We start from the raw sequence: 24,965 nt of genomic DNA, 5'->3' as shown, positions 1-24,965 counted from the left end.
GGTTTTCACAGACTCACTTTGCCCCGTGCCTGGGTAATCCCGTTATTAACTGCTGGATGGTCTTTTCATTTGGTTTTTGAAAAGAAGAAAAATGGTCATCGCCACCCGTGATGTGTGTGCGAGGCGTCAGTGCCAAACACTGATGTAGAGCAGATGTAGCTGTGGAGCCTCTACCTGCAGCATCTGTGGTTGTCTCGAACTTACATCTGAGAGTACGGCTTGGCCCTGAGATTTTCAGATCCTTTATTAGTACTTTTTGCTAACCACAGTTTTGCTCTAACCAGGTTATGCAAGACCCCTGTCTGCGTTATCATGAGCTCTGGCTCCACACCGTTCAGACATGTAGGATTCCACGCTGGATGCGTGGAGAGGTTGGAGAGGAGGGCTTCCGGTGAAAGGACAGGAATTCGTCAGGAATTGGGGAATTAGTGCGTTCCCACTAATTCTCTGGAAAGGAAATCTTGAGTCAAGTGTGAGCGAGGTTTAGAACCAGTAGTGCTATACTGCCACCTTATGGCTGTGCTTGGTTCTCAAGGAAAGTTGGAAGTTGAACCCTTAGAGCCTTTTATCAAACCTTCCATGGTGTTGCCGTACATGCCCCAAACTTGGTTCTCTACTTATAATTATTATTATTATTTTGCTTTTTGGGTCACACCGGGCGATGCACAGGGGTTTCTCCTGGCTTTGTATTCAGTAATTACTCCTGGCGGTGCTCAGGGAACCATATGGGATGCTGGGAATCGAACCCAGGTCGGCCGCGCACAAGGCAAACGCCCTACACGCTGTGCTATTGCGCCAGCTCCTCTACTTATAATTCTTGATGACTATTACTGTTTGTTTGTTAGTTGGAGGGTAGCCACTCCTGGTGATGCTCAAGGCTTATTCCTGGCTCTGCACTCAAAGATCACTACTGGTGGTGCTCATGGGATCAAATAGGGTGCCGGGGATCGAACCCGGGTAATCCCTCTAGGTTGGGATTCTCCTGTCAGCCAGCGAGAAAGAAATGTTCCTTCTTTCCTGCCTGCCTGGGTGAGCTCAGGGCGGACAGCCGTGCATTTAGAAGAGGCAGGTGTGGAGAAACACCGAGATTTCTCATGGTTACCCAAGGTCGACTCTCTGACTTGGCCGGGAGCTCAGAAATGACGCTCATTCAGAAATTGAGCATCTGGGGGCTGGAGCAATAGCATAGCGGGTGGGGCGTTTGCCTTGCACACGGCCAAACCAGGTTTGATTCCCAGCATCCCATATGGTCCCCTGAGCACCGCCAGGAGTGATTCCTGAATGCAGAGCCAGGAGTAGCCCCTGAGCATCGCCGGGTATGACCCAATAAAGCAAAAGAAAAAAAAAAGAAAAGAAAAGAAAAGAAATTGAGCATCTGTTTGTGGTTTCCAGTTGGATACCTGAGCACAGTTACTACTTTGGGAAGTTTTGGGGGGTTTTTTGAGGGTGGTGGTGGAGTGGATCATATCGAGTGATCTCAGGGATGCCCTCCTGGCTGAGCACTCAGGAATTAGCCCTGGCGGTGCTGGGAGGGACCACATAGGATGCCGGGGACCTGTGGTCGGCTGCGTGCAGGGCAGATGCCTCACCTGCTGTACCGTCGCCCCCGAAGCCGCTCTAGCTTTCTGCTTAAGGATTGCTTTTGGCTGTGCTCAGGGGACCGTGTGGAGGCAGGGATTGACCCCCGAGTGCGCGGGGCGGGCTCAGCCCTCAGAGGTTGGGAAGTTTCATCATCACGTTGGCATCCTCCCCTTTCCGTGCCTTTGAAACTCTGGACGGGAGGTCACCCCGGGCTCTGCCCACAGTAACATCACTGGGAAAGTGCCTTTCCTCGGACCTTTTTTTTATTCTCCTCGTTTGTCAAATGGGCACCGTGATTCCGAGGCAGGGCTCCCGTGAGTCGCCGGGGCCCGGGGACAGCCTCTCTGAGCCAGTGCCTGCGTGATAACGACCCTTCCCGGTAGCTCACTGAAATCGCGCTGCTGACCTGCTGTTGCTCGGGTGTCTCTCCCCGTCCTGAGGCTGCCTGGGGCTTCCCGGGACATGTGTGTGCTCGACTTTTTCTTGCAAATTTGAGGACAGTCCAGTGACTCGAGGAGGATTTGCTCCTTTTGGTGGTTTCCCTGTTGCGCCGGCCTCAGCTAAGTGTACCGCCTGGCTTTCTGGGTGAAACTGAATTGGTGAGCGGAAGAGAAGGAATCCGACGGTTCCCTCCCCTTTTATTCACAGTCTCCTCTTTATGTCCATCCTTCCTACTGGTTTGCCCGCTCCTGGAGGGTGTTGATGTGACGGGTGAGACCCACATGCCAAACAACGGCAGGGAAGGATTTGGATACGAACACCCGAACTCACTTCGAGACGGGATCAGTTTCTCCTTTCCTCTCGGGTGGGGGTGTCTGTTCAGTCGGGGGCGGGGTGGGGGTGAGGGGAGGTGACAGCCTTCAGCTTCCCAGGGGTGCAGAAATAAATGTGCAAAAATGATGACGATTCCTAACAAGTCATTTTTAACGAGATCCTAATTAGACTCCTCTCTGTAAATTTCAGCTGTACAAAGAAATTGAAATTTGTCCAAAAGTCACTCAGAACATCCAGATTGAGAAGTCAGACACAGCCGGTGATAATTATGGTATGTTTTCCTTTGATCTTTGAATTCTTTATTTCCCCCCCTCACCACGTGAAAGCCGTTCCCGTGTACACACACCTTTGCTCGCGTGCGGCGTGCTGCCTTGGGGTCCTGGGGAAAGCAGTCGGTCCCTCTGGCCTCGACCCCTTGTTTAGTAGCCACTGTGGCGGGAGAGGGGGGATACGGACCGAAGGTAAGACCACACTCAGGGCGCCGGGGCGATAGCACAGCAGGTAGGGCATTTGCCTTGCATGCAGCCGACCCGGGTTCGATCCTCGGCATCCCATATGGTCCCCTGAGCACCGTCAGGAGTGACTCTTGAGTGCAGAGCCAGGAGTAATCCCTGAGCATCACCGGGTGTGACCCAAAAAGAAAATAAAAAACCACATCCGGGCTTTAAGTTACTTTAATCGATGATGTTCGACTCCCCTAAACAAGGAAAGGGATGGATCGGGAGTTGATTATATATATATATATATATATATATATATATATATATATATATATATATATATATTTTTGTTCTTTGAAGAGGGAACACCCAGCAGAACTGAGGGGCTACTTCCAGCTCTGTGCTTAAGGATTTCGCTTGGCAGTGCTCAGGGGACCATGTGGAAGTGGGGATTGAACCCTGAGTGCACGGGGTGGGCGCAGGTCTTAGAGGGTCTTTGGCTAGTGGGGAGTGCACTGGAGGCCGCGCTCAAGGGTTTCCTCCTGGCTCTGTGCTCAGGGATCATTCCTGAAGGTGCTCAGGGGACCCTAGGTGGCATCGGGAAGCAGACGTAGGTCAGCCACAGGCAAGGCCAGCACCTGTATGGTCTCCCCAGCTCTGGCTCAGCCCTCGGTGCTCTCTCCCTAGCGCCTTTCTGTCGGGATGTACCCTCGGGACAGATGCATTGTCCTCCCTTATCCCACCCCAAAATGGGATGAGGGATATAAGAACTTATTTGGCGGGGCCAGAGCAATAGCACAGCGGGTAGGGCGTTTGCCTTGCATGCGGCCGACCCGGGTTCGATCCCCAGCATCCCATAGGGTCCCCTGAGCACTGGCAGGAGTAATTCCTGAGCGCAGAGCCAGGAGTAACCCCTGAGCATCACCAGGTATGACCCCAAAAAAAGCAAAAACCCAAAACTATCTGATGTCAAGGAGCAGGGGTTTGATTCAGGGATTTCTTGCCCCCCCCCACCCCAATCAGTTTTGTTTAAATATCCGGTCTGGAGAGGTAGACCGTCATTGTTTTTTATGAGCCACAGACACCCGCACCCCCATCCCCCACCCCTGGCTGGAGGTCGGGGCCATTCTGGCTTTGGGAGCCCAGAACTTGGTGGCCGTTGCTGTCCCCGTCAGTAGCAAACCATCTGTCGCATGCCTCAGGCCAGCATCTTCCTGAAAAGAACTAAAAAGAAATCCCTCTTTCTCGGCCTCAGGCGTCCTGGCAGCGTATTGAGGGAGAAAAGTCAAGTCCCCTCTTTTACTCTGTTGTCTGGTGGTGGTTTGGGCTATGCTTAGCTGTGCTCGGGGCTTCCTTCCCGTTCAGTGCTCAGGGATCACTCCTTGGACCTTGATTCCTGGGCTTCCTTTCCGTGAATCCCCAGTGTGAAGGGTGCTGGTTCCTTCCAGTCTCCCAGTTCCCTCAGGTTCTAAATTCAGCCCCGGCGGTGCCCGTCTCGGGTGCGACTTCCACTCCAGCTCGAGTCTCTTGGGTTCTGGATGTGAAAATTTCTGGCATCCTCCACCCCCCCCCCCACCACCACCACGACCACCACCACCACCACCACCCAGCTGTGCTGGCACGACACAGTGCACTATACACAGAGCATCTGCCACATTGAGTCTGGAAGGACGAGTGTAGGCCAGTCTGCGCCAGTCTGGGCTGGGTATAGGCCAGGCTGGGCCAGGCTGGGCCAGTCCAGACCAGTCCAGACCAGTCTAGGCCTGTCTGGGCCAGTCTGCCATTGAGGCTGGATGGACCTTCCAGGCTGGATGCACCCATCGCAGAGGCCAGAGACTCACCTGGCCTTTGTTGGGGGGTGGATTGTCCTTTGCAGGGTGCTTAGCTCACCCCCACAGCCCGGCCTCCCCCCCATCATTGTGTGTGCTTGTGCATGGTGACACATCTCAAGGACACTGTGACTTTTCATAGTATGGTAGACACTGAGACTGCTGCTAAGTCTCAGGGCCCGAGGCCCCACTTACATCATTTCCTGCTTTTCCCTGCGCCCGAGACGCTGGTTTCGAGTACCCTTAGACATCATCTTAAACATCATCTTAAACATCATCTGCTTCATCTGCTCCCTGTCCCGTGGCCGTGGGCTGGGGTTGGAGCAGGAGGGTTTTCTGATGGTGCTCAGGCCCGTGTGTTCGCCCTCTTGGTTTAGAATGAATCATTTCCTTCTCTTTCTACACTCAAACCTGAGTTGATGCTCCTGGTGCCTCCTGTTTTTTTTTGGCCACAAAAGCTTACTCACATGGGGGCCGGAGTCCTAGCACAGCAGGGAGAGCATTTGCCTTGCATACAACTGACCCGGTTAGACCCCGGCATCCCATAGGGTCCCCCTGAGCACCGCAGGGAGTGATCTCTGAGTGCAGAGCCTGGAGTAACCCCTGAGCATCTTGGAGTGCGACCCAAAACAAACAAAACAAAACAAATAAAAAAGGACCAGGAGGACAAGAGACCTGCCAAAGACACCAACATTCAAGTAGGCACGTGGGTAGGGCATTTGCGGTTTGATTCCTTCGTCCCTCTCGGAGAGCCCAGCAAGCTACCGAGAGTATCCTCCCGCACGGCAGAGCCTGGCAAGCTACCCATGCCGTATTCGATATGCCAAAAACAGTAACAAGAGGTCTCACAATGGAGACGTTACTCGAGCAAATGGATGAACAGCGGGAGGACAGTGCTATGCCCCTCAAGCACGTTGAAGGCAGGGAAGAGGTGTTTTTGTTTTGTGTTTTGCTTCTTGGGTCACACCCAGCAATGCACAAGGGTTACTCCTGGCTCTGCACTCAGAAATTACTCCTGGTGGTGCTCAGGGGACCCTATGGGATGCTGAGAACTGAACCCGGGTCGGCCACGTGCAAGGCAAACGCCCTCCCCGCTGTGCTATCACTCCGGCCCCCACATGAGTAAGCCTTTATGTACAAAAGAGAGTTTACCAGGCCCTCTCTAGAAGCAGAGCAGGTGGCCAGGACACTCGGATCCCCAGGGTCCCCGAGTCACTCAGAGCTCCTCTGCCTTCTCTGCAGCATTGCCTCTGGCGGCGCCTGGGCACAGCCAGGATTAAGGAGCCGCTGAGCTCCGGCAGCCCAGACAAGGAGGAGGCAATAATCTTCTGATCAGACTCGCTGGGTGGCGCGCTCGAGCCCTTCGCAGTGGGGCTGGTCAAGTCAGGGCCGCCCGTCCTGGTTTACTGCACCGCAGAAAGCGGCATCCTCAGAGCAGCGCCGGCAGCGGGACCAGAGAGATGGTCCAGGCAGGCGGCACTTGCCTCCAACACAGCCAACCCGGCTGGATCTTTGGCACTGCTGAGTGCCCCCCCCAACCCACCCTCAGGACCACTTAGGAGGACCTCTGAGTACAGAGCATACCTGGATGCGCCCCCACATAATGAATAGCACTGTCGTCCTGTTGTTCATCGATTTGCTCTAGCGGGCACAAATAACGTCTCCATTTTGAGACTAGTTGTTACTGTTGTTGGCATATCGAATACGCCACGGGGAGCTTGCCAGGCTCTGCCGTGCGGGCGGGATACTCTTGGTAGCTTGCCAGGCTCTCCGAGAGGGACGGAGGAATCAAACCTGGGTCCCGTGTGCAAGGCAAATGCCCTACCCACTGTGCTATGGCTCCAGTCCCCCATAATGAATAATTCTAAAAATTGTAATTCAATAAATAAAGGTAAATGATGGCAATGACTAACACATACAGCGAAACAGAATCATTTTATTCTCTCTGAATTCATCGGAAAGGCAGTATGTAACTGTCACTGTCATCCCCATTGCTCATCGATTTGTTCGAGCGGGCACCAGTAACGACTCTCATTGAGAGACTTATTGTTACTGTTTTTGGCATATCCAATATGCACGGATAGCTTGCCAGGCTCTGCCGTGCGGGCTCCATACTCTCGGTAGCTTGCCGGGCTCTCCGAGAGGGGCGGAGGCGTCGAACTCGGGTTGGCCATGTGAAAGGCGAATGTCCAACCTCTGTGCTATCGCTAACTAGATGTAGTTAATGTTATTATTTTATTTTATTTTATTTTTACCTGCAGTGGCATCTTTTAGAGGCTTTCAACAATAGGTTGTTTTTTCTTCCCCTCCTTGGGGCCAGAGCGATAGTACGTTGGGTTGGGCATTTGCCTTCCATGAAACCCACCTGGGTTCGATCCCCGGCATCCCATATTGGTGGTGGGAGCACTGCCAGGAGTGATTCCTGAGTACAGAGACAGGAGTAACCCCTGAGCATTGTCACATGTGATCCAAAAAGGAAAAAAAAAAAAAGGAAATATACTCGTCCTGGGGCCAGAGCTATAGTACGGGGGTAGGATATTTGCCTTGCACACAGCCCACCTGGGTTTGATCCCGGCATCCCATATGGTCCCTGAGCACCGCCAGGAGTAATTCCTGAGTGCGGAGCCAGGAGTAACCCCTGTGCATCGCCGGGTGTGACCCAAAAAGCCCCCCCCGCCAAAAAGGGCATTTTTCCACTTGGTAAAATCAGTCTGGACCGGGGAAGAGCCGTTCTGAGCTCAAGTCCTAGAGCGCTCGGTGGTCGTGGCGTGTCCTGCCCGCTGCTGGCCACAGCTACGGCGGTGACCCTGCCTCTCTGTCCTGTGTCCTCAGGGTTCTCGCTCTCTTCTGTGGAGGAAGATGGGGTGCGCAGACTGTACGTGAACAGCGTCAAGGAAACGGGCTTAGCGTCCAAGAAAGGTAAGCCCCCGAGTCTCCGGACGTCCCTTCCGGGCCATTCTAGAACCTTCTAGTTGAGAGACGTGGAAGACGAGAAGAGGTGAAGCCTAGAACCTTGTCAGTGGAACCCTGGGACCCTCCCAGTGCCAGTGCGAGATAGTGCCACGGCAGTGAGGATGTTTGTTTGCCCTGCACACAGCTGACGAGGGTTCGATCCCCGACATCCCACAGTGTCCTCCCCTACCCCCAGCCCTAAGCACCGCCAGGAGTGGTTTCTGAGCACAGAGGCAGGAGTAAGCCCTGTCTGGGTGTGACCCCAAAAAGGAACAACAGGAAAATAGAAAGACCTCCCAGCAAATAGAGATGTTCTTCCCTTTACTCGGGCGTGGAAGAATGCAGACCCGGAGCCCTGGTTGGCGGGGCCTGCGGGACGGTCCTTGCTCACCCCCTTTCCTGCTCTGTTCTGGGACACTAACCCTCTAAACCCTAGGGGTCTCCTGGAGTCCAGTTTTCGGGAAGACAGCTCCGTGCTCTCAGCTGGTCTAGGGAGCCTGTCTGAGACAGTTATGGTCTATGGCGCCCCCTGGTGGATGAATCTTTGCAAACGTGGAGCCCCTGGGGGCTGGCATCCCGCCTACTTAGGGGGCCAATTCCAGGGGGCCCCCTGTCTCAGCACGCCCACCAGGGCTGTCTAGTCCAGGTGGGTCTCTGGAGGAAGCCCCTGACACTCCCATTTGGTGCTCTCTGTACTTTATTTTTTTAACCTTGAGATACAGTTACAAAGTTGCTAACTCTCCCTTCCCCAGTGTACATTTCCCACCACCACTAGCCCCCACATTCCTCCTGCTATGAAGTCCCACAGGCTGCCTCCAGGGCAGGCACTTCTCTCTCTCTCTCTCTCTCTCTCTCTCTCTCTCTCTCTCTCTCTCTCTCTCTCTCTCTCTCCCCCTCCCTCCTTCCCTCCCCGCTCTCTCCCCCTCCCCCCGCTCTCTCCCCCTCCCCCCTCTCTCTCCCTCCCTCCCCACACTCTCTCTCCCCCCTCCCCCCTCTCTCTCCCTCCCTCTCTCCCCCCTCTTTTTGGGCATTATGGTTTGCAGTTACCCAATACCCATCAGATTAAGGGCTAATATCCAAGATGTATAAGGCACTGGTAGAACTTTACAAGAAAACAAACAAACAACAAACATCCAACCCCATCAAGACATGGGGAGAAGAAATGAACAGAAACTTCCTCAAAGAAAAAATACAATGTCTAAAAAGGCACATGAAAAAAAAAATCCGCTACATTGCTAATCCCCAGGAGCTGCAAATGCAAACAACAATGAGTTAGCAACTTGCCCGCAGAGACTGGCCGCGCCCAAAGGAACCAGAGCAGCGTGCCCGGGGCTTTCTCCTCGCGGAGGATTCCTCCAGCCCATGAGTTCCGCTTGATTTCTTTCACTTACTGTGTTTGACCAACAAAACCCAGTTCAGGTGGCCGCAAGTGCCCAGTCCAGGGAGTGGCAATCCACTGCTTGGAGCGCCCCCTGGAGGAGAGAAGAATTTCTCCTTTGCTTTGCCAGCCTGGGGCAGGCAGGGATGCAGGGTGAGGGGGACCCTGGCTGTCCTGTGTCTAAACCTCAGCTCGGCTCAGCCGCGCTACGTCCTGCCACTCTGCATCTGCGTGTGGGGCTGCCCGTGAGAGCCCCGTCCCTGGGCAGAGCCCACCCTCCTCTCCCCAGCCCTGCACCACTCCATCTCCTTGTGTCCATCTGCAAAGGCCTGTTTGCAAACACCGTCTGGCCTTGGGATGCGGCCAGGGGGTGCAGATGTCACCCCCAGGGCCGATCAGAAACCCACAGCCCCCAGAGGGCCCCCCTCCAAAGCCCTCTTCCTCCTGCCCCCGGGGCGTGCTGACTTTCAGTCCGGCCTAGGCCAGCTGTAGAGGCGGGCCAGGCCGAATGGGGCAGACGAGGCCCCCTGCTCAGCGTGTTTGGGGACCTCACCCTGCATCCTTTGCCTTCCTCCACCGCCAGTGGACCTAGCCCAGCACCTCGCACCCTGGGCCTAGCACATAGACAGCAGAGGATGTTCCTGAGACGGGGATGGGGGGCAGGGGCGGGATGGGGTGTGTGTACCAGGCCAGACTGGCTTCCTTTGCTGTTCCAGCTCTCCTGGCCCCAGGCTGGGGCCCCATGAGCCGCTCAGCTCTGCACGGCTGGCTGAGGCTGCCTGACGGTTCTTTCTTCTGCACACCCCAAGGCTGATTTTATCTCTCTGGGCCCCGGGGGTGGGGGAATCTTCAGCCCGTTCTCACTCACATCCTGTCTTCTTAATCTGAGGGCCCCGGGTGCGGGTGCGAGAGAAAAACAGACTTTTTCTTTTTTCTTTTGTTTTTTTGCCGGCACCCTTCCCGTGCCTGGGGAGCAGAGTTCTCGCTAGAGGGGCTGACCCCTGGCCCACCCCCTCCGGAAGGACATGCGGGGCGTTGCCTGTGGCCTGCTCCCTGGACCAGCTGCTGGGCAGACGTGTCTGGAGGTGACCAGTACTCCAGCCCCCGCCCTTGCCGTTTTGTCTCTTTGATAATCTGATCTTTTGCCTCTTTGATAATCTGTTCTCTGGGTTTTCCTCACTTCCTATGATTTCAGGGTGGGGGGGACACCACCCCATGCTGGCCAGAGATCACTCCTGGTGGGCTCAGGGGACCCTAAGAGGTGCCAGGGGTCGAACCCAGGCTTGCCCAGCGTCCCCCCGCCCCCCTTTTCGGTGGCTCCGGGCCCCAGGCTCCACCTCCCTCTCCCCACACTCAGCAGCTGCAGACCCTCCGACGACCCACCGAGGCCCAAGGCCACCTGGGTCATCGCCCTCTGGACACACCTCTGGGGACGGCCAGAGGGGGACACAGCCCAGAGATGGGGGTGGGGGCAGTGGGGGGGTTGGAGTGACCCCGACCAGTGTGGGATCGGGAGGGCTTGACTCAGCCGCTCAGCCTTCTGCCTCCCTGTGTCAGTGGCCCGCCGTCCTCTGCTTCCTCGTCACCTCTCAGTCCCCTGCTGGCACCACTCTGCCACCCTCTGCCCGCCCAGCCCCGGGCCTCAGGGACTGTGGGGCAGCCGTTGGCCAAGGGTCCGCCCCCCAGAAGCCGGCTTTGTTCACTCCCGCAGAGCCCCGGGGCCCTTGCTCGACACAGCGGGCCCAGCGCAGAGCAGAGGACTCGGGTGTAGGGGATCTACGAGGGGAGGGGGGAGGCGTGTGTGCAGGAGGCGTGGGAGAGAGCAGAAGCAGAAATCGCTGAGCACGCGTGTTCCGTGCTTGCAGGGTCAGCGCCGTTTCCAGGGCTCTCCCGGCCCATTCTGTGGTCACAAGGTCCCATCCTGGCCCGGGCTGCTCTGCTCTGGGTGACAGGGACAGGGGGCCCGGGGCCTTCTGCCCCCTCATCCTCTGGGCCCTCTGAGCATCCTTGCTTCTGGCTGTCCACCTGGCGCCTTCCAGCCGGGATGTTAGTCGCTGGGCTTCGGGCTGTCAGACGGCCTGGTCAGGGCCGGAGCACGAGTTCTGGGCATGCGTGCCCTCGTCCTGCGGCCACTGGTCTCGCCGCCGCCTCCCCCAGCTCCACCCGGCACTGTGCACTGGGGGCTTGGCCGGAGAGAGCAAAGGCTCTCAGACACGTGCCGTAGTCCCCAGCAACGCCGGACACTTGGGCTCTCACACGGAGCCGCCAGCCAAGCTGACCCAGAACTGCCGGGGTGAACACCCAGTGTGCGCGCACACACACACATACACACGCGCTCGCGCGCACACACACATACACACCCAGTGTGCGCACGCTCACACACACACATACACATACACATACACACCCAGTGTGCGCACGCTCACACACACACACATACACATACACATACACATACACACACTGTGTGCACACTCACACACACGCACGCGCGTGCGCGCCCTCTCAAAATAGCATCAAAAACAAAGCACAGCCCACAAATATTGTTGCTGTTGTTTTTAACTCTGGTCAGTGCCTTGTTTCTTTATTATTATTATTATTATTATTATTTTGATTGAATCACCATGTGGAAAATTACAATGCTTTCAGGCTTAAGTCTCAGTTATACAATGCTGAAACAACCATTCCTTCACCAGTGCACATATCCCACCACCAAAAAAAAAAAAAAAACAGTACACCTCCCATCCCGCCCCCCACACACACCCTCCCCACCTTGTAACTGATAAATTTCACTTTACTTTGGTTACATTCAGTATTTCAACACAAACATCACTATTATTGTTAGGAGTACCCCACTAGAGTCAGACCTGTTGTGAAGAGACGAGGTCGCGGGGCCCCTTGTTTCTTACATTGCCTCTCCAGGAGCTAACCAGGTCCACGAGAAAACTATAAAAAGCAAAAACCAAACCCGGGGCTGGGGAAGGAGTACAGTGGCTAAGGCTGATGCCGGGCTCCATCCCCAGACCCCCTGAGCACAGAACCAGGAGTAATCCCTGAGCACTGCTGGGTGTGGCCCACAAATAAAATAAAAACAACCAACGGCCAACTGCTTTTTCCACGTAGAAACAGTGTACTCTCCTTTCCGGAGCAGTGATACTCCAGAGCTAAGGAAATGAGGGGCTTTGCTCCGGCGGCCTCCTCCCCCGGGCTGCAGGAACGGGCCCCCGGGTCTCTTCCGGTGCCTTACCGCCCGGGCTGGGTCTGAGGGTTTTTCGATAGGAAACAGGTTTCGGGACTGTTTGGCTTGGGGTGAAGAAGGAAGATTGGACGGGGTGTGACTTAGTGGAGGAGCAGGGTGTGTGTGTGTGTGTGTGTGTGTGTGTGTGTGTGTGTGTGTGTGTGTGTGTGTGTGTGTGTGTATGTGTGTCTGTGTATTTGTGTGTATATGTGTGTGTGTATATATCTGTGTGTATGCGTGTCTGTATGTGTATGTGCATGTGTCTGCATGTATGTGTGTGTATCTGCGTGTCTGTATGTCTGTGTGTCTGTGTGTCTGTGTCTGTGTGTATCTGTGTGTCTGCGTGTGTATGTGTTTGTATGAGTGTGTGTGTGTCTGTATGGATGTGCATATGTGTTCGTGTGTGTGTATGTGTGTATGTGTATATGTGTATCTGTGTGTATGTGTGTGTCTATGTATGTGTTTGTATGAGTGTGTGTGTGTGTGTGTGTGTGTGTGTGTCTGTGTGCATGCACACATGCACGCTGTGAGAGAGAGACTGTGGAATCAGAGGCAGCTTCTCTTTCCTCAGTCTCCCGTCTGTCCAACCCCCACTTCCTCCTTCATCTTTGGTCCCCACACACGGCCCCACAGCACCGTGCCCCCCAAACCAGACCCAGCCTCCTTCCCCTTTCTTAGAGCTGAGGAGAAGCTGTATTTCCTCTCAGGTTCTTCCCTCACGGCTCCCTTCTGCAGACTTCTGGAATGTTCTTTTAAGGCTGGCCTGTCCTCTTCCAACCATCTTCCGTCATCCTAAGTTGGCTTTGCTCATGAATTTTCCTCAGGTTCCCTGACTTTGGAGATCCCCCTTTAGCTTACTTGCCAACGTTTGAGGGGGGGGAACTTCCCAAAACAGAAATATCTCCGGATGGTTAACCAAAAAAAGAAGGACATGCAAAAAAAAAAAAAAAAGCCACGAAGAAGGTCAGAAAAAAAAAAAGGTTAGATTAGGCTCTGTGGACTGTGAACACGGGCCGTGAGAACCTTCTTTGATAGCAGCAACCGGAAGTCTCGTCTCATTACAGTTTGGGTGGTTTTGCTTGGGCCACCCCGGTGGTGCTAGAGAATAGGGCTTTTCCGGCCTCGCACCCAGGGCCCTGAACACGCCCGTCTAGTGCACCCTCTCCGGGTTCCCAAGTCCTCGCACCCTGGTTCCATCGAGCTGGTCCTAGCCGTTAGCTGGCTGGATTGCACATATTTACTCACTGCAGTCATCAGCGGATATTTTTGTGTGTGTGTGTGGGGGGGGTGTCACACCCAGTGGTGCTCAGAGGTTACTCCTGGCGGTGCTCGGGGGACCCTATGGGATGCCCGGGATGGAACCCGGGTCGGCCGCATGCAAGGCCAACGCCCTCCCCGCTGTGCTGTCGCTCCACCCTCCGAGTTGTCGGGTGATGGGCAGTTGTGCAGGGACCGAGGCAGGCGCTGGGAGCCCTGGGTTTAGGCAGCAGCCCAGGTGACGTCTAGAACTCTCCGAAAACTACAGAGTCATCTCTTTCGTGCCGGCCGTCGCACCTGCCGGGGACCTGCCACCCCCGGGTGCCCTTTCGCCTCGGAGGCGCCTCCGTGCGCACTCGGCGTGGGTGTCGGTGCTCTTGGAAACCTCCCCCCTGTCGCCCCTCGCAGGCCTGAAGGCGGGCGATGAGATTCTCGAGATCAATACCCGGCCGGCCGGCAGCCTCAACTCCTCCGCGCTCAAGGACTGCCTCTCGCAGCCGGCGCTCGGCCTCCTGGTGAGGACCTACCCCCCGCCCGAGGGGGCGGCCGCGCTCCTGGACAGCCCGCCCCACCGCGTGGACGGCGCCGCGGACCCCGGCGACAGCCCCCTGGCCCTGCTGGCCAGCAACCCAGGTAGGACCCTGCCCCGTGCCTGAGGGAGCCCAGACCCCCCCCTTTTCCCTCCCCCCACCCCTCCCAAACCCAACCTGGGCGTTGCTTGTCTATTTCCTGCCTCTTGTCTGTTTCTTGCATCTGGTCTATTTCCTGCGTCTCAGTGGATCTCTAATCCTTCCTGGGTCTGGCTGGCCACAGCCGCAAAGTGTTTTGTAAAACAGAAATAAATAAATTGCAAAGGGGCCCAGCCGGGACCTTGGTGCTTGGGGCATCGCGGTTTTCTGCTCTGAATCTGCCCGACCCGGATGCACGGTGCCCGGCAGCCGCTGCTGGCCATCTGGGAGGCAAGAGGTGGCCGCCTCCGGGTGCTGAGCAAGACGGAGAGTCTTGGGGTTCCGCTGAGAGAGGGGGTGCTCACTCGTGTCCCCCCTCGCCCGGGGCCTCCGCACCCCCAGCACCCAGCCTGACTTCCTGCCAGCAGGACGAGCTCACTTCTCCCCCAGCCTCCTTTTCTGCTCTTCACTTGGGGGTCTTCGCCTTGCTCACCCCCACCTCCTGCTCCCCGACCCTGCCCCCGGTCTACTGCTCCTGTGTAAGAAGTCGTCTGTGGCTTGATTGTGCTTGTTTTGGGGGGGTCACACCTGGCGGTACCCCCAGGGCCCCCTCCCGGGTGCCGTGCTCAAAGGACACTGGGGTACTGGGGTTCCCCGCATGGGTCCCCCGGCCGTCTCATGAGAAGCATGAACGCCCCTCGGGCTGGCCTGAGATTCTCCCTTGGCGCCCCCCTCGGGGAGTGCAGGGTCCGGCCAAGGCCATCGTGGCTGACCAACCCTGTTGAAGCCGCTTCCCCGACGGCCCTCTCTGGGGCCGGCTCCTGTCTGCCTGTGGCCAGCTGGCCGGCCCGCAGGAGGGAGGGGGTGAGATTCACGCTCACCCGTGTCTCCTTGATGTGCTCCCGGAGTTGGGGTCGGCTGAGTCCGTGACGGTTAGGGATTTGTTTCTTTCTCAAACTTGGCGCAAGGGGCCAGAGCGCTAGTACAGCGAAGAGGGTGTTTGCACACGGCCAACCTGGGTTCGATCCCCGGCATCCCGTATGGTCTCGCAGGCATGGCCAGGAGTAATTGCTGGGGGCAGAGCCAGGAGTAACCCCTGAGCATTGCCGGGTATGGCCCCCCCCATTCAAAAAAAATGCAAAAGGGGGCTGGAGCAATAGCACAGCGGGTAGGGCGTTTGCCTTGCACGCGCCGACCCGGGTTCGATTCCCAGCATCCCATATGGTCCCCTGAGCACCGCCAGGAGTAACTCCTGAGTGCAAAGCCAGAAGGTAACCCCTGTGCATAGCCAGGTGTGACCCCCCCAAAAAAAGCAAAAAATAAAACTTGGCATCCAAAGGTAATGTCTTTGGGGCCGGAGAGATAGGACAGCGAGTAGGGCACGGGCCTTACAGGCCAGACCTGGGTTCTAGCCCCAGCATCCCATACGGTTCCTCACCCCATGTGGTCCCTCGAGCCCTGCTAGAAGTGATCTCTGCACGCAGAGCCAGGAGTAAGCTCTGAGCACCACCGGGTGTGGCCCAGAAATGAAGAAAAACAAGAAACAACAACAACAACAACGAAAGTCTTCCGTTGCAAAATCAGCGTGCAGATCTTCTGAGTATTCTTGCGGTGCTGTTAATTGTTTTTTTATTTTTACTTGCGGGTAACTTTCAGTTCACTGCTCTCGGTGGGGACTTCCTAGCAGTGCATGGGGAGTCATGGCATGCCAGGGACGGAACCGGGCCTCTGTTCCAGCCCTTGGGCTCTCTCCCTCTCCCCTCCCCCCTCCCCCCTCCCTTCACCCCTCTCCCCTCTGCTGTCAGCCCTCAGCCCACCCCACTGTTGGATTTAATACCCTTCGGAAACTTGGTTTCACAAGCAGAGACCTTGCCATTTTTGTTCTTTTCCTCTTCTTTCCTCTTCTTTTTTCTTTCTTTTCTTTTCTTTTCTTTTCTTTTCTTTTCTTTTCTTTTTTCTTTTCTTTGTCCACTCGCTCTATCATGAGTAATCATGCATATTGAGGAGTCAGAATCAATTGCACTTAATTTCTGTTGACTTTCTTGCTTCCCTATGTCATTGTGGTTCTCAGACGCCTAGCAAATGATAGAACAGATTCATTTTGCAGTTGAGAATGGAGACCCTGAAGTCTGTTGGCCCCTCCTGTGACCACAGGGTGGCAGGCACGGTCTCAGAAAAGTAGGTCTATAGCCCGTTGTGTCTGTCCTGGGACTGGGACTTAGGTAAGAGAGAGAGAGAGAGAGAGAGAGAGAGAGAGAGAGAGAGAGTGTGTGTGTGTGTGTGTGTGTGTGTGTGTGTGTGTGTGTGTGTGTGTGTGGTTTCGTGGGGACTTGGGTTGTCCCAGTTCTTGTCAAAAACTTCTTGAGGATCTGGCATTACACGTTCTTCTTCAAATTGCTTCTGTGTTTCCAGTTTATTTTCTATTCTGTACAGAGTTTTTTTGTTTTTGTTTTTGTTTTTCTTTTCAGGATTCTCTGTTCAAACTTTACTTTTACCGGTCTTGTGGATTAACATCTTTCCAACTTCAAGTGCAAATTGTTTTCTTGGTTTTCTAAGATTTGGTGACCCACAATTTTAAGAACCTAGGGGTGAGATTATGGAAAGGATTTTATCAGGTCTGGTTATAAATAACACCATATATTGAACTTTTTTTCTCTTTTAGGCTCATACCCAGGGATGCACAGGGGTTACTCCTGGCTCATGCACTCAGGAATTACTCCTGGCAGTGCTCGGGGGATCTTATGGGATGCTGGGAATCGAACCTGGGTCGGCTGTGTGTAAGGCAGATGCCCTCACCACTGTGCTATCGCTCCAGCCCCTATATATTGAACTTTTTTTTTCTTTTTTAGGATCACACCTAGTGATGCACAGGGGTTACTCCTGGCTCATGCACTCAGGAATTACTCCTGGCAGTGCTCGAGAGATCATATGGGATGATGGGAATCGAACCCGGGTCGGCTGTGTGCAAGGCAAATGCCCTACCCACTGTGCTTTCGCTCCAGCCCCTATATATTGGACTTTTTTTTTTTTTTTTTGGTTTTGGTTTTGGTTTCTGGACCACACCTGGTGGATGCTCAGGGATCACCCGAGCTGTTCTCAGGAGGACCCTGTGTAGTTCTCCCCAGTACTGAACCAGGGTCATCCCCGTGCAATGCCAGCCCCTTACCCCCTCTCTGGTGTCTGGACTTGGCTTGGACGGTTCCTGCCACTCGCCCTCCTGTGGCTTTATCAGAAGCAGCCGCTGAGCGTTTGGCAGGCCAGCACCTGCGGCCCTGCTCAGCCCAGCGGCCGGCTCTGTAAATGATGCATTTCTGGAACAGGTTCACACCCGCGGACTCCCAGGGCCGGGCAGAGCTGAGGTCTTGTGACAAGGTGTGTGGTTGGCAGAGCCAAAAATAGGGATCCTCCGGCCCCTGAGAGCTGACGCTGGCTCATCCCCGAGGTGAAGGGCAGCTGAAGCTCTGACAGTTTATTCTCAGAAAGACGGTCAGCACCGGGGAGGGGGCGCTGGGCGCGGAGATCTGTTTGTGCATCCACGGTCTCCGGGACGTGACCGCTGTTCCACAGCTAGAGCACCCGCTAATCATCGTACGTGGTCTGCCGTACATTGCAGATCTCTGTAATCTATTTATTTCAAAATACTTTCATGTGTTCACATGCGTGTTCCAGGTTTCACGGTCACTGTCATCCCGTTGCTCATCGATTTGCTCGAGTGGGCACCAGTAATGTCTCCATTGTGAGACTTGTTGTTACTGTTTTTGTTATATCGAATACGCCACGAGGAGCTTGCCAGGCTCTGCCATGTGGGCGCGATATTCTTGGTAGCTTGCCGGACTCTCTGAGAGGGACAGAGGAATTGAACATGGGTCGGCCGCGTGCAAGGCGAACGCCCTACCGCTGTGCTCCAGCCCATTAAGAAAAAAAGGTTGTTGGTTTTTGTGTTGTTGTTGTTGTTGTTCTGGGGCCACACTCAGCAGGGCTTACTCCTGGCTCAGTGCTCAGGGATCACTCCTGGCAGGTCTCGGGCGACCCTGTGTGGTGCTGGGGATTGACCCAGGCTTGGGAAGGCAATGTGAGACAGGCGCCTTAACCCCTGGACTATCTCTCTGGCCCCCAAAGAGAAAACTTTGTGTTATTTTTCCAGTTTGTTTCTTGGGCCATACCCAGCAGTGCTCAGGGCTCAGTCCTGGCTCTGCGTTCAGGGTTCACTCCTGGTGGGGAAAGAAAATGTCTTTAAAACTCTTCCCCCTTGCGGCTGGAGCTATAGTACAGCGGGTAGGGCATTTGCCTTGCACACAGCCAACCCGGGTTCGATTCCCAGCATCCCATAGGGTCCCCCAAACACCGTCAGGAATAACTCCTGAGTGCAGAACCAGGAGTAACTCCTGAGCATCCCCGGGTGTGACCTAAGGGGGAAAAATAAATAAATAAAACGAACTCTTCCCCCTCACCACCATTGTGTTCTGAGATAAATTGAGAGGGTAGTGGTGACACGTTGTTGTCAGCAACGTATGCTGGAGGGTTCCTGGTTTGTGGTGCCTTCGGGAATCCAAGACAGGGATCAACTCGGACCCCGGACTGGAAAAGCAAGGCACAGGGCCATCCTTGGCAGCTCCAGGGCGCCCTAACATTGCCTCATGAAAAATGTATCCGTAGGAACTTGGGAACTTTTAGAAAAACTCCATTCTCTCTCTCTCTCTCTCTCTCTCTCTCTCTCTCTCTCTCTCTCTCTCTCTCTCTCTCCTCCCCTCTCCCTTCCTCTCTCCCCCTCCCTTCCTCCCTCTGCTGTCTCTCTCCTCTCTCTCTCACTCTCCTCCTCCCTCTCCCATCTCTCCCTTCCTCTCTCTCTATCCCCTCCCTTCCTCCCTCCTTCCCTCCCTCTCCCACCCTTCTCTGTCCTGCCTTTTGTAGAATGAGGTTTTCCTGACAGTTACTTCCTGCCCATGTAGCTTCCTGCCTGTCACCTTGGATCCCTTAGCTGAATCCAGGGGATCTTCCGCATGCTGCCCACAGTGCTTTTAAACTCCCTGGGTGGAAGTGGAAGCCTTTCTTTGTTTCTGAGGAAGACTTACTTTGTTTCTTTTTCTTTTATGTCCCTGTGACAGGATCCTAAGTCAGAAGCAACATTTAAGTGCTTCCCGGGCTGAGCATCCAGCCAGCCCCCAAAGCTCTCAGGATGGCTGACCCAGTTCTGTCCTCCAGCTTCCCTTCTGCCGTCCTGCCCTTTTCCACCCAGTGCATCTTTTCATATTTTTGCACCACTCACACAGCCTTCAGACCCGAGCTGGCCCTGGCGCCAAACCGCTTCAAGAATATAGCAGGGGGGCTGGAGCGATAGCACATCGGGTAGGGCGTTTGCCTTGCACGCGGCTGACCCGGGTTCGATTCCCAGCATCCCATATGGTCCCCCGAGCACTGCCAGGAGTGATTCCTGAGTGCAGAGTCAGGAGCATCCCCTTTGCATCCCCGGGTGTGACCTAAAAAGCAAACAAACAAACAAAAAATAACAAAATAACTGCTGGGAAGTCAGCCTTTTGGCCCAGGGAGGCGCTGGGTAGATACTCTGTCTCTGCATCCCTCCGGAAACTGCCCGTTCATTGGCTTCTCTTCGTGGCTCCCCCAGTCCACGAGAGGTGACTTGCCGCATCCCTGCGCGTGGGAACCCTGCCTGACTTTAAGTAAATTCAGTCACGTGGACAGCGGGGGGCCAGAGCCGGGGGATGGCTCAGCCATTGGGGGGGGTGGTCCAGCTTCGGACGCCATCCGCCCACCCCCGTGCCATCTCAGCAAGCGCTGAGTTTTGGGACCCTGGAATCCCCACTTAGTGTGTGCAGAGCCCCGCAGTGAGAGTGGCCTGTCTCCTCTGGGCCAGAGAGTTCAGGCAGGGGCTAACGTCCGCCCACGGCGCCCGGACGCCCACCAGGAGTGATCCCTGAGCACAGAGCCAGGAGGAGGTGCCGGGTAGTGCTGGGGGTGGCCCCCAAACAACAAATTGGTTTAAGAAAGCGGGTCACCGCCTTGAGTGCCACCTCGGGAAGTGCATCAGCAGCACCATGCAGCCGTGGAGAGCCGACCCCGCCCCCCCTCCAGCTGGCGGCGTCCACACCTGTCCCGGCAGAGACAGTCCCCAGCAGCCAGTGGGAAAGGAAGGGGCAGAGACATCAGTAGGGTCCCAGGACTTTGAGGGGCTCTGCCTGGAGATCAGGATCCACTTAGTCTGGGGGTGGGACACGGGGAACCCCAGTATGACAGCTATTTCCAAACCCTCGGATGCTGCCGAGCACTGTAGGGGGCACTCGGGTCCCTCCGTCACCCAGTCTTCTTGCTGCTGCTTCTCTCCTTGTTGTGTCAGTGGGATGATCGGAACCGAGGGCATCAGTGGCGGTGAGGGGCACAGGTGCTGATTTACACCATGGAGGGTTTTTTTTTTTTGGGGGGGTGGGGTTTTGGTTCCATCTGGCCATGTTCAGGGGCTATTCTTGGCTCTGTTTTGGGGGGTCACTGCTCGCAGGACTCTGGAGACCCTATGTGAGAGCTCCCTGGCTTCTCATTGAGGTTTTTTTTTTTTCTTTTTGGGTCACACCCGGCGATGCACAGGGGTTCCTCCTGACTCTGCACTCAGGAATTACTCCTGGCAGTGCTCGGGGGACCATATGGGATGCTGGGAATCGAACCCGGGTCGGCCGTGTGCAAGGCAAACGCCCTACCTGCTGTGCTATCGCTCCAGCCCGTTTCCATCAAGATTTTATCTTTTAACATGTATGTTTTGCGTGCTTTGGCTTTGGGTCACACCCGGCGGTGCTCAGGGCTTCTGGCTTCTGGCTTAGTGCTCAGAGATCACTTCCTTGCAGGGCTCCAGGTGCCCGGGATCGAACCCGGGTTGGCCACATGCAAGGCAGACGCCCTCTCCGCTGTCCTATTGCTCCGGCCCAGAAGAGTCGTGTTTAACACCCACACTGAACCCCCACACCGGCACCCTTTCCTGGCAGCTCTTTTGTGCTTAGTCTGATGTTGACTTGATTGACTGTTGGTACAGCTGTGCTGGCCCTGCTGGCATTTGGATGTGGGTCTGGGAAAGTCACCCACAAAAGGAAGCAAGGGCATCTCCGCCAAGAAAGGTGCAGAGGGGCTGGAGCCGTAGCACAGCGGGGAGGGCGTTTGCCCTGCACGTGGCTGACCTGGGTTCGACACCCAGCATCCCAGATGGTCTCCCGAGCACCGCCAGGAGTAATCCCTGAGCATTGCTGGGAGTGCCCCCCCCCCCCAAAAAAAAGAGCAAAAATGGGGCTGGAGCAATAGCACAGCGTGTAGGGCGTTTGCCTTGAACGCGGCCGACCCGGGTTCGATTCCCAGCATCCCATATGGTTCCCTGAGCACAGCCAGGAGTAATTCCTGAGTGCAGAGCCAGGAGTAACCCCTGTGCATCGCCAGGTGTGACCCAAAAAAGCAAAAAAAAAAAAAAAAAAAAGAGCAAAAATAAATAAATAAAAAGAATGATGCAGAAGGCCAGCCTCGCTCTCCAGGCGGGAGCCCCAGCCCGGGCCCAGCAGGGGATTGTGTCCCGCTCTGGCCCTCCTTGTCCCTCACTTGTTCTGTGGGGGGACATACGTGCAACTCCTTTTCTCACCCGCTGAGTGCCCCTAGACTGGCAGGGGGTGGGGGTAGCAGTCTCCCGCCCCCCACCTCTAGCTCAGCTGACCTCTAAGGTGCCAGGCCCCCGCCAAGGGAAGTGGCTCTTGCTTTGCTGGACGGGCATTCCCGGGGTCAGCGGGGAGCCGGCCACCGTGTGCTGGTCATCATGAGGAGAGGAGCAGAGGGCAGGGTGTGTGTGGGGGGAGGGGCTCAGGAGTGGCCCCTTTGACCTCCCCCTGGGCACATCTGTCTGGTGCTGAGTGGCAGATGACAGCCCTGCAGGAAGGAGATGAAGGGAGGCCTGACCGGAAGGTCCTGAGATAGCCCCGGGAGAGAACTTGCTGTTGGATTGAAAGGCGGAGCCCCCCCCCCCTCTTGTGCCCCCAAGCCCTAGGGTCTCTATCAGGTTTTGTGGTTTTGTTTTTTTTGACGGGGTCATACCTGGTGACGCTCAGGAGACCCCTCTGGCTCTGCACTCAGGAATTAGTCCTCACAGTGCTCAAGGGACCATATGGGATGTCAGGGATTGAACCCCAGTCGGCCGCGTGCAAGGCAAATGCCCTACCTGCTGTGCTATCGCTCCAGCCCAGTTTTATGTGTGTGTGTGTGTGTGTGTGTGTGTGTGTGTGTGTGTGTTTCAGGGGACAGGGCCACACCCAGCTGTGTTCAGGGCTTCCTTACTCCTGGCTCTGTGCTCAGGAATGAGCCCTGGCTGTGCTCTGGGGACCGTGTGGGATGTTGAGAATTGAACCCGGGCTAGCCCCCTCCTCCCTGTGCTATCGCTCTGACCTCTCTTACCAGGTTACGGTTCCCCACACATTTCAGCTTGGCTGCCTGGCTTCTCTCTTTTATCATGTTTTTAAAAGATGCTGTGATTGACCAAGTTATTCCTAGTTGATTTTAAGGCACCCGGAATCCAGTTCCCGTATCAAACCCTCCCCCCATCAGCCCGGCCCCCTCACACCCCTCTGCAGCCTGCCTTTTTGATAGCATGTTTTAAAATATTTTATTAAAGAACTGTGGCTCTCAGTTACCGATTGTTGAGCTTTGATGCAGTGTCCAGCACTGACCCACCACCAAGTGTCTGCTTTCCTCGCCAGTGGCCCCCGGTGCCCCCCCAACCCCAAGCCTGTCTCCTTGATTTTTTTTTTCTTCCCCGGGTCACATCTGGTGATGCTCAGGGGTCCCTCCTGGCTCTGCACTCAGGAATGACTCCTGGCATTGCTCAGGGGACCGTGTGGGAATGCCAGGGATCGAACCCAGGTTGGGCGTGTGCCCCTTTGGACTATCACTCCGGCCCCCTCCTGCGCCTTTTTAAGTGTAGCTGCTGTGGTTTGCATCTCGCTGTCAGAGTCGCTGGTGCTGTGGTCTAGGTGTATGGCTCTGTACGGCCACGCCACACATTACCCGGGGCCCTTGACCTCTGCCCCCCGTACTTCCTGCCTGCTTTTCCTTGCTCCCCGCCCCCCATCTCCCCCCCCCCCCCCCACTCGCTGCCTCATTCCCAGTGGTGTGAGGGCCGCAGTGTCCAGCTCTCTGGATTCCGCTAAGGCGACAGCCGAGCAGCGGGAGAGGCTGCTCAGGAAGAGGAAGCCCCCAGGCTTCATCTCCCGCAAACAAACGCTCAGATGTTCCGTTTCTCTGAAGTCTTGCAGGCCCTGGCAGCTTCTGTTTGTTTGTTGATAAAGTCTCGAGTCTGAGCCTTGGGTGGCTCTAGGGGCCCACCCAGCCGGCCTGTGAGGCCAGGGCTGACCTCTCTCGCCCTGAGGGGTACGGAGATCGAGAGAGCTTCTTTCTTTCTTTCTTTCTTTCTTTCTTTCTTTCTTTCTTTCTTTCTTTCTTTCTTTCTTTCTTTCTTTCTTTCTTTCTTTCTTTCTTTCTTTCTTTCTTTCTTTCTTTCTTTCTTTCTTTCTTTCTTTCTTTCTTTCTTTCTTTCTTTCTTTCTTTCTTTCTTTCTTTCTCTCTTTCTCTCTTTCTCTCTTTTTCTCTCTCCTTCCTCCCTCCGTCCCTCCCACCTTCCCTCCCTTCCTCCCTTTCTTCCTTGCTTTTGGGGACACACCCTTCGATGCACAGAGGTTACTCCTGGTGGTGCTCAGGGGACCCTATGAGATGCCGAGGATCAAACCAAGGTCGGCCGCGTGCAAGGCAAACACCCTCCCCCTGTACTATTGCCCCAGCCCCTTGATTTATTTATTTATTTATTTATTTTGGTTTTCAGGACACACCTGACTGTTCTCAGGGCTTATTCCTGACTTGGTGCGCTGGGAATCACTCCCTGCAATGCCGGGGAGGGGCGCTGGGGTGCCAGGATTCGAACCAGGGCTGGCCACGTGCATGGGCAGCGCCCTACCCACTGTCCTATCTCTGCAGCCCAGGAGAGCCTGTCTTTCTTTTCTTTCACTTCTTGGTGTTTGGGGCCGCACCCAGCGATGCTCCGGGGTAACTCCTGGGGAAGCAGGCTGGGAATTGCTCTTCCTTCCCTCTCGTGTCCGCCCCGGGCGGGAGGTGTAACTGTGAAATGTGCTGAGCGGCGGGGGCGGCCGTGCCGGTCCCATGTCGCCCCAGAGCAGTGGCCATCTCCTTCGTTTGTCTCTTCCGGGGCTGCTTTATAAGCTGGGTACTGCCAGCAGGGTGTCCATGCTGGAAAAGCACCCGGACGGGGGCCTGAGTCATCTGCCGTTTCAGGCACCCCTGGGACACCCCGCCCAGGTCTGGGGGAACCGAGTTGCTCAGTTCTCTGTTCCCCACCTATGGGTTCTGTCCCCAGCTGATGCAGCCTGCAGGGCTGGACTCTGCAGGGTGTTCATGCCCTTCCCTGCAGTGAGCCACGTGGCTTTGCCCTCTGCGGGCTCGGCCTGGGCTGGCGCCCCAAGGCTCCCCAGGGTGCTGGGGGCGTGGTCGACTGAGCCTGCATCCCCTTCATCCTGAGCTCTCTCAGCTCAAGGTTACTCCTAACTCCGCACTCAGGGATCACTCATGGAGTGCTCGGGGTTTATTCCTGGCTTTGCGCCTAGGGATCACTCCTGACGGTGCTCAGGGGGCCCTGGGGGAAGCTTGAATGTCAGGAATCAAACCCGTGTGAAGACAAGCACCCCATTTGCCGTATTTTTGCCCCAGCACCTCATCCCCAATCCCTCGTTTTTTGTAGTGGTTTTTTTTTTTTTTTCAACCAGGTTTAATGTTCCAGAGAATTTTTCTCAGGCTATAATGTGTTTT

General features: G+C 55.5%; 1 protein-coding gene across 14 annotated transcripts in view; it reads left to right on the top strand.

Annotated features, from left to right (window-relative positions):
• The window catches only part of TIAM1 (TIAM Rac1 associated GEF 1), a 442,353-nt gene that overhangs the window by 361,152 nt on the left and 56,236 nt on the right, over nucleotides 1-24,965 (top strand). For all 14 annotated transcript variants that reach the window (XM_055127804.1, XM_055127797.1, XM_055127802.1 and 11 more), the window contains 3 exons: nucleotides 2,545-2,626; nucleotides 7,457-7,543; nucleotides 13,858-14,082. In XM_055127804.1, coding sequence (XP_054983779.1) covers nucleotides 2,545-2,626; nucleotides 7,457-7,543; nucleotides 13,858-14,082 — 394 coding nt within the window. The remainder of the gene's footprint in view (nucleotides 1-2,544; nucleotides 2,627-7,456; nucleotides 7,544-13,857; nucleotides 14,083-24,965) is intronic.

Source organism: Sorex araneus, chromosome 2 (assembly GCF_027595985.1).
Source record: "Sorex araneus isolate mSorAra2 chromosome 2, mSorAra2.pri, whole genome shotgun sequence".
NCBI lineage: Eukaryota > Metazoa > Chordata > Mammalia > Eulipotyphla > Soricidae > Sorex > Sorex araneus.
The sequence above is the reverse complement of the archived record's forward strand: the minus strand, read 5'-3'. Positions and strand labels throughout refer to the sequence as shown.